Consider the following 9,310-nt stretch of genomic DNA (forward strand, 5'->3'; position numbering starts at 1 on the left):
TTTCAGTCTTCTTTAATTTCTCTCAGCAATGTTGTGTAGTTTTCAGCATGGAAATCTTCTATTTATGTTTCTTAGGCATATGATTTTTTTTTGATGCTATTGGAAATGCTTATTTAAGTTTAATTTCATTTTCCAGTTTTTTGTTAGTTATAATTTACTTTTTTACTGTGGTAAAATATACATGACATAAAATTTGCCCTTTTAACTATTTTTAAGAGAATGTTTCTATGGAATTAAATACATTCATGCTGTTATGTAACCATCACCACCATCCATCTTTTTCATCTTCTCCACATGACTCTGTATCCATTAAACATTAATTTCCCATTCCCTCCTCCCCCTCCCCCTGGCAAACACCATTCTACTTTCTGTCTCTATGAATTTGGCTACTCTTGAAGTTTCATATAAGAGGAATCATAATAGTATTTGTTTTTTGTGACTGGCTTATTTCATTTAGCATTATGTCCTCAGGATTCATTCATATTATAAATATGTTGATGTTTCCTTCTTTTTGAGGGCAGAATAACATTCCATATGTGCTAATTTTGTTTATGCATTCATCTATCAATGGACACTTGGGTTGCTTCCACCTTTTGGTTATTGTGAATATGTTGCTATAACCATGGGCCGTACTATCTGTTGAATTTCTCCTTTCACTTCTTTTGGGTGTATACCCAGAACTGGACTTGCTGGGTCATGTGGTAATTCCATTTTTAATATTTTGAGAATTGCCATACAATTTTCTACAATAGCTGTACCGTTTTGCATTCCTACCAGCAGTGCACAAACTTTTCAATTTCTCCACATCCTTGCCAACACTTGCTATTTTGGGTTTTTTTGTTTGTTGGTTTTTTTTCAGAAAAGCCTTCATATCCTAATGGATACAAAGTGATATCTTATCATGGTTTTGGTTTGCATTTCCCTAATGATTAGTGATGCTGCACATCTTTTCATGTGCGTGTTGGCCATTTATATATCTTCTTTGGACAATTGATTTTTGTATATTGACATTATATCCCATGACTGTACTAAACTCACATATTCAAGTAGGTGTTCAAGTAGATACTTAATGACTTTCTATGTACACAATCAAGCTGTTTACAAATGCAGACAGCTTTAGTACTTTTGTTCTAGTCATTATGCCTTTTATTTTTTATATTAACAGCCTTTCATTTTAAAGCAGTTTTAGGTTTATGGAAAAATTGAGCAGAAAATAGAAGTCCCATGGGCTCCCTGCTCCTCATCCTGCTGCACACAGTTTAGCTTATTATTAACATCTTGTATTAGCGTGGTACATTTATTACAATTGACAAACCAGTATTGCTGCATTATTATTAACTAAAGCCCATGGTTTACATCAGAGCTCACTTTGTGTTTTGTAGTTCTCTGGTTTTTGACAAATACATAATTTCATGTATCTGCATTTATAGTATACAGAATAAAATGCTCCTATGGTTTCACCTGTTCATCCCTCATTCCCTCCACCAGACACCTGCCAACCATTTACTGTCTCCATAGTTTGCCTTTTCCAGGATGTCATATAGTTGGAATCATGCAATATGTTACCTTTTCAGATTTAAGTTCAAAATTCCTCCATGTCTTTCTGTGGCTTGACAGCTTGTTTCTTTTTATCACTAAATATTCCATTGTGGTATGGATGTACCGCAGTAAGTTTATCAGTTACCCATTGGAAAGTCTTCTTGGTTGCCTTCAACTTTTGACAATTGTGAATACAACTGCTGTAAACATTCATATGCAGATTTTTGTGTAGACATAAGTGTTCAACTCACTTGAGTAAATACAAAGAAGCTGAATTGCTGGATCATATAGGGAGCCTATGTTTGGTTCTGTATTAAACCATCAAACTGTCCTCCAGAGTGGCTGTGCCATTTAGCATTCCCACCAGCATTGAATAAGCATTCCTGTTGCTCCACATCTTAGCCAGCATTTGGTGTTGTCAGTGTTTTGGATTTTTGACTTCCTCATAGATGTGTAGGGTTATTTCATTATTGTTTTAATTTTCAATTCTTTAATAATGTATGTCGAATATCTTTTCATATGCTAGTTTGCCATCCGTACCTCTTTTCTGGTGAAGTGCCTGCTTGGTCTTTTCTTCATTTTTAATGAGTTGTTCATTTTCTTATTATTAAGTTTTCAGGGTTATTTGTACATTTTAGATAACAAATCTATATCAACTGTCTTTTGCAAACATTTTCTTCCAGTTTGTGGTTTCTTTTCTCATAACCACTGTCTTTTGCAGAACAGAAGCTTTTATTTTAATGAGGTCCAGCTTATCAATTCTTTCACGGCTCTCGGAGTATTATACTTCTGTGATCCATTTTGAGTTAATTTTGTAAAAAGTGTAAGGTCTGTGTCTAGCTTCACCTTTTTTGCATGTGGATGTTGTTTTTTAACATCATTCATTGAAAAAAACCTTTCCATTGGATTGTCTTTGCTCCATTTTCAAAGTTCAGTTGACTATATTTGTGTGAGTCTATTTCTGGGCTCTCTCTTCTGTTCCATTGATCTATTCTTTCAACAATACTGCACTATCTTAATTACTGTATCTGTACTGCAAATCTTGTAATTGCACAGCGCCATCTCATTTTGGGTTTGCCATGTGGGACAGAGAGAAGCAGAAGACAAGGCAGGATGGAGGCCCTGAATGGTGGAATCAGAACTGAAATTGGAGATGTATCAGGTGAGGGGCTTGAGAGCATGGGGTGAGCATCCTGGGAGCAAGAATGAAATGCCACCTGGGAATCCTTTTTCAGAGCTGCAAGGGACCAGTAGGAGATGGGCCCTTACTTGCTGAACTATCTTCTTAGGGGCCTAGTATGCTGGGCCAGTCTGAAGGTCAGTATATTTCTTTGTTGATCAGGCCTAGGGCAATATCTCTTGGGGACACAATGTCACTTGGGGAAAGAGCAAGAATGGAGATACAAAGTCCCCCAGAGTGTGCTCAGGACCACTCCTGCCCCAAGGCTACAAGCGTCTCCCCCTCCCCCACCCATCCCTACTTCTAGTGTTTCGGTGTATTCTCAGGGAGAGTTCCTTCTCCAGCTCAATTCTCAATGATGATGGGGAAGAGAAGGGAAGTTCTGTGATGTTCTGTGAGGGTTTGAGAGGTCTGACTCGGAAAGCCCCACCTACAGCCTCACCTCTGCTGAGGAGCTCTGGGTGTCTCCACCAATCCAGGCCGACTCTAGCCACAGACCTGGCTGCTAAAGGAGATCCTCTCTGTGGAATCCCATCCTATGTCTCATTGATTTCTTCTGCCTCAGGCTGTCTGTTGCCCAACACCCACAGGTCCAGACACCTCCGGTTCTCAAGACCCCCGGCCATTAGAGGGACACCCAAGGTGGTAGTTTAGACCTTGGATGAAGCTTGGCCTTCTTGGGCTGGTCCCTGAGTCTCCATTGCTCACACAGGAATGGTGCCATATTCCTGGGGTCCTGTCTCTGGGGATAAGAGGCCCCACATATTTTCCCCCCAACAGCCTCTCCCCATCCCAGCCCCAGCTACCTGTGTTTTCTTGCTTCCAAGAATTTTCCACCAAAGGAGCTCTCCCTCTGAATCCCTGTTTTACTTTGCATTCTTAGCTCATCGCAGAGTGGAAAGCCTTAATTACCTTGAGCCTGGCGAGCAGTTTGGACTTCTGCATCACCATCCCCAGGTAGGACCACATGGGCCTAGTGGGCTATATTACCTGAGCTGGGAAAGGCTTAACTCAGCGGTTTTCAAATCATGGTTGCACATTGAATTCCAATGTCCAGGCCTCTCCACGGACCAGTAAAAGTAGGATCTCTGGATATGCCCAGGCATTGGTATGTTTTGTGTCCTAGGGGATTCCAATGAAACATAGGTTGAGAATCAGAGATGTAAAGCCTTGCCAGCCTGGGTTTTAACCATCTCTTGCTGCAGGGGTGGTGCCTACAGGGAAAGTCATGCAGAATTCTGCCATATTCAGCATGCAGACCTAGCGAGTCTCCTGCCTCTCACGCCAGCGAGGCGGGCAGATGAGAGCTGTGTCCAGAGCTCCTGGAGGGGTTCCTTTGGAAGAGCAAGCTATGGCTGCATCACTGCCACCTGCAGCTACTGGAGGCAATGGGTGTCAGACTGATCCCTGAATCCCCGTCTCTGCCATAGCTGTTCTGGAAACACCCTCCTGTGATCCCCACACGCACGCACGCACACCCCTGAGGAGAGGGGAAGCCTTACCCAGATGCAAGGCCCCTGAGGACCTCTGATTTCTGTACACTTCCTCCCACCCCTCAGGCAAGGCCACCCATTGCAGACACCTGGGGAGGGTCATGAGCCTCAGGCTTCTGGGAGGCAGGTTCAGAGACAAATATCTGAGGGACCTTGAGCATCCAGGCAGAGGCTGTGAGAGACAGAGACAGAGGGCTGAGCCTGGGTGCTGAGAGTTAGCAAGAAATTCAGCCAGCACAGGCCATCAGCTCCTGAGACAGGCCCTGCAGGGGGCGTGACTGTCTGTGGGAGGGTTGGGGCAAATACAGTGGATCTTGGGGGGAGGCCAGAAGAGCTGCTTCTGAAGATGTAAGATTTAGAGGTCATATCCCTAAACCAATGACTTCCAGTGGCATAGGGACAGTCCTTGCCTACCCTTGGACTCCCTATGCTTGTTTCCTCAGCCCTACCTCCCTGGGCTCTCTCTCCTTTCCCCCACAGTGCCTGGTTTTCCCAGGAAGTGGCCAGCAGAGGGGAGGGAAACCTTGTCTCTCAACCCCTGGTGGTGGAAGCGGCAGGCACAGCTGCTGCTCCTGGGCTCCTGTCCTGGTCTTCCCCAGAGACTAGCTCTGGCTGACTATCCCCCAGTGAGGCACATCTCCTGTCCTGCTGTTGCTCAGCTGGGTGCCCTGTCTTCCTGGCTCCCTGTCAAACACTGCACTGGCCCTGAGGACCCTGCCTAGCATAGGCCTGTGGAATCCTGGTCTTCCCAGCTGGCTCTGGCTGCAGCCTGACTCTCTGGTGTCCTATCTTGAATGGAGATGCCTGGGGAGGGGCTGCAGAAAAATAAAGCCCAATGCCTAACCCTGCTTGTGGAGAGAGCTGGGGTCAGGCTGGCTGAGGTGTCAGAGCCTGTCCTGGGTCCTGGGGTCTCTTCTGGGTACAGGATGGGTCAGATTTGCATTAAGAGTAAGGGCCTAGAGTGGGGTACCCTGGGATGGGCTGATCCCTCTTTTATGGCTTCCAATTTCCAAAGAGCAAGAGTATGCTCAGTTAAGTGTCTTTATTGGAAGAGAGATCCAGTCTCCTTGGCTCTACTAGTGCCCTAGGTCAAGAGAATTTCGATGTCAAGTTCCAGCCGGCTGGCTTTGACCTCATAGCGGCCCCGGATCAGACCCCGGGTTTGACTGGTATGCCAGCGCCAGTGAGACTGGATGATGCAGGCCGCTTGGCGTGCCTGAAGAAATCGTCTGCGAGCCTGCCACATCCGAACCTGTGCCTGCACTTTCACCACTGCCCACTCCTGGCAGGTGTAGAGTCTTAGTGCCAGGCGCCGTCTCTGCTCCAGCATCTTGGCCTGCATCGACCTCCACCAGCACTGGATGACCCAGGCCCTGAGTGCTGTGTGTAGTAACGTCCGGCGCACCATGTTGCCACGCCACCATGACTGAATCTTTACAGCTGCGTTCTCTAACTGATCAGGGGAGGGAAGAACACGGAGATGCTCATTGGGGTACCCTCCCATTTCTGTCCCCATCTGTGGTGCTGGGTAGAAAGGGGGCCTGGCACAGCTGGCCCTGCCCTCCCATTTCCAGGCCCATTCATCTTATTTCCAGTTCCCCACTCATCAGTAGTCACTGCTTATTATCTGTCAGGCAGACCCTTTCCGTGTGGGTGTTACTCACATTTTGTGTGTCCATGGCCCTGGTCTTCAGAGTCCACTCATTTATCAGGCCACCCTAGTCTTTAGCCCCGCCCTCAACTGTTAGTCACCCCCACCCTCCCGTTAGACTCCGCCCACCTGCACACAGGTCTCCTCCCTCATCAGGTCCTGTCCATCCACATTTTTGCCACATCTCTCTCCTCTCTCCTCTTATTCGTGCCTCCTTCCGGATTGACCAGTCCCCTCATTTGTTAATTCCCATCATTTTGGAGGTCGGCCGTTATCTCTTGCTTGCAGTATATTTCGCAGACCCAACTAGCCTCTTAAGTCTTGCTCTTTCTACACTTTCCAGTCACTTATTTCTGTTCCTGTTGGCGGCAGCAATAAGAGACTCATGCAGCTTTCCTTCAAGTAAGGGGTTTTACTTAGGAATACTCCTAGCCAGTTTGGATTTCCAGAAGCTTAAGTGTCAGAGCCCGTGGGAGGGCCTCCAAACAGTGCATTCACAGGCTAGTATGCTTTCATGTAAAATTTGTGAAAGCAAGACAGTTGAAGAGGGCCTCTGTCTCCCCCTGTCTGACCACCTCTGTCACTCTTCTACTGGGTGGTGTTGGAATGGCTGCAGCCCTTTTTGGGACATGACTAAGGAGAAACAGCTGGGATATGCGTACTTAGTATGGGTTAAATGAGACAGATTTATGTCGTTCACAGTCACTGTGGGGAATAGATACATCCTTGCCAACCATTCCACTAGAAATGGCTTCCAGGAAGGCTCTCACCAGTTACTGTGTCATGGTAAGAAGATGCAGCGACACATGCTGCTACGGTGATATGAACATGCCCTACAGCACCAGGCACCAGAAGTAGGTGGGCAGGGGAGGAAAACGGAGGTTTGAAAAGTATGGAGATAAAAGCTGCTCTGTAGAAAGTTCTTCCTCTTATTAGACATGTAAAACTGTAACTGGAAGATTCTGTTCTCACTGATGCCCGCTTAAAACTGAGGTTCTGTCTTGTTGGGAATATACCTGCTAATGCAATGAGACCATTATAAACATGCCATACTTTTCTCTTATTTTGGTGTGAATTTTGTGAAAGGGAATTGATCAGAATTCCTGTGATTTCAGTGCAGCAACTAGCAGAGCTACTCAGAACAAACAGTGTGTAAGTCAGCATGAGAAATCATACTTTACTTCATGGCATCCTTAGTATCTATAATAAATAAGTTTCTATCAAAAATGATATTACAAAATCATCATATTCAGAAGTAATCAAAGGTTATGCTGCAAAAAGATGTAGGAAAAGCATGATAGAGGTGGGAAGGTGAGCTAATATATACATGATGCTATGCTTTGGTATTTGCCAACTTTTGAGAATTTACAATTTGTTGTCATTTCTTTATTTGTCCTTCATTATTCACTTGCCAATTTCAAGCCTGTAATTTTGTATTCTTTTTCTTAAAGTAGGCCTTCCAAATTATATAAGCCTCAGGCCTCACAAAACCTGGATCTGCCCTGCCGTGTGTAAGAATGCAATTGTGCAGCCAGGTCTCCTGGGAGCTCACAGAAAGCTGCGATTCCAGGATTCAGGGTTGGGACTGGAAGTGCGGACGCAGGTGATGCAGAGATGCCGGGCGTCCTTTGGGATCTGGAAGGCCATTGTGGCTCTGGCTTTAGCATGCGTGTTAGCATTCATTTTTCTGCATGAGGGTTTGCTAGGCATCCGCTGCCTGTTGGGCTATGCACTGTCTGTGGCTCCTGTTTATGTGTATTTGAGACCTTGTGTGAACGCTCATTCTCATGGCCATGGCATTGGCCGTTGGGGTGTCTCAGAGGTTCTGTCCCTCTTGTCAGCCACACAAGCTCTTTGCATCATGTGAAAAGTCCTCTGGAGCAGACTCTGTTGCTTCCTTTAATAACTGTCAATCTGGGTGAGCAGAGAGCTGATATCAGTGTCTTAAAGGCCTCCATCCCTGCACTCAGCTGTTGGTCCTGGCATCAGGCATCTATCCACTCCCAGTCCAGTCCACCAGATTTTGCAGAAGGGATCCACAGGCTGTGGGCATGGCCAGTGTTCGGAGGCTCAGTCCATCTGGGCCAGGTTGCCATGATCAGGGTGTCAGATCCCACTATTCCTTGTGAGTCTCTCCCCTACCCCACTCTGGCCTAGGTGTGTTGTTGCCAGAATACCTTGGCTTTGTCTCCTTCTTAGAAGTCTCTGGGAGAACCTGCTGGCCCCTTTTATGTTCATGCTTTTATAGGTATTCACAAAGTGGCAGCAGATGGGGCCGAGAGGTAAGATTACAGACCTCGAGCCTTGGTCTCTATTTCATCAGTCCCCTCCGCTCCCCAGCTTCCGGCTCTCTTCTCTTCCTTGCTTGATTTCTTGATCTGATTATAAAATGGTACATATGTTGCTAACATTTCAAATAATGCAGAAACATGTAAGGTGGAAAGTGGATTTCCCATGAAATTTGCCTCCAAAGCTCTTCCTCCAGAATTTATACCATGCACAGACTAGTTTACATTTTCTATTAAAAATAGTTTCTTTTTAATTCATATATTTCAAACTAAAATATCCCTTAGCAATCCTTCTTGGCATTAGTACTAATTCCAGCTTGGAGAGTATCCTGGACAATTAGTTATGCCTTTATAGACACGGTACATCCATGTACCTAAGGAAATATAAAACTGTTTTGTGTGTTTTATGTATTTTTTTAAGTTAATTGAGGTAAAAATTACATAACATAAAATTGACCATTTTAACCATTTTATTATTTTGTTTATTTAGAGAGACAGCACAAGCGTTAGAGGGAGAGAAAGAATCTTAAGCAGGCTCCACACCCAACACGGAGCCCAACACGGGGCTTGATCTCAAACCCTGAGATCATGACTTGAGCCAAAACGAAGAGTTGGTTGCTGGGGGCGCCGGGGTGGCTCAGTTGGTTGAGTGTCCGACTTCAGCTCGAGTCATGATCTCATGGTTCGTGAGTTTGAGCCCCGCATTGGGCTCTGTGCTAACAGCTCAGAGCCTGGAGCCTGCTTTGGATTCTGTGTCTCTCTCTTTCTCTGCCCCTCCCCTGCTCTCTCTCTCTCTCTCTCTCTCTCTCTCTGGCTCTCTCTCTCTCAAATAAATTAAAAAAACATTTAAAAAATTAAAAAAAAAAAAAAAAGAGTTTGTTGCTTAACTGACTGAGCCACCCAGGCACCCCTTAACCATTTTAAAGTGTATAATTGAGTGGCTTTTAGTACATGTGCCATGTTATACAACCATCACTGCTATCACTGCTATCTACTTAACCAACTGAGCCACCCAGGTGCCCCTCGGCTTGTTTTAATTCTAATTTTGCCCCCTCCCCCCCCCAATAAACCGTGTATCCATTACACAGTTATTTCCCACTACCCTTCTGTCACCCCAGACCCTGGCAGCTACTAATCTGCTTTTAGTCTATATGGAGTT

The 9,310-nt window shown here is 45.3% G+C and overlaps 2 protein-coding genes across 2 annotated transcripts in view; one reads left to right on the plus strand and one right to left on the minus strand.

The window, feature by feature from the left end:
• The first annotated feature begins 2,637 nt into the window (after nucleotides 1–2,637).
• Nucleotides 2,638–9,310, plus strand: part of LOC122214407 (IQ domain-containing protein F5-like) — a 31,983-nt gene continuing 25,310 nt past the window's right edge. Inside the window, exons 1-3 of the mRNA XM_042929531.1 lie at nucleotides 2,638–2,701; nucleotides 3,603–3,676; nucleotides 6,566–6,649. Coding sequence (XP_042785465.1) covers nucleotides 2,653–2,701; nucleotides 3,603–3,676; nucleotides 6,566–6,649 — 207 coding nt within the window. The 5' untranslated portion in view covers nucleotides 2,638–2,652. The remainder of the gene's footprint in view (nucleotides 2,702–3,602; nucleotides 3,677–6,565; nucleotides 6,650–9,310) is intronic.
• IQCF6 (IQ motif containing F6) lies at nucleotides 5,240–5,978 on the minus strand. The gene is made up of 2 exons (XM_042929538.1): nucleotides 5,877–5,978; nucleotides 5,240–5,665 (listed from the first exon to the last, which is right to left on the minus strand). Exons 1-2 carry the CDS (start codon nucleotides 5,889–5,891, stop codon nucleotides 5,297–5,299), a joined length of 384 nt encoding a protein of 127 aa, XP_042785472.1. The 5' UTR covers nucleotides 5,892–5,978; the 3' UTR covers nucleotides 5,240–5,296.

This window comes from Panthera leo, chromosome A2 (assembly GCF_018350215.1).
Source record: "Panthera leo isolate Ple1 chromosome A2, P.leo_Ple1_pat1.1, whole genome shotgun sequence".
In the NCBI taxonomy this organism is placed as follows: domain Eukaryota; kingdom Metazoa; phylum Chordata; class Mammalia; order Carnivora; family Felidae; genus Panthera; species Panthera leo.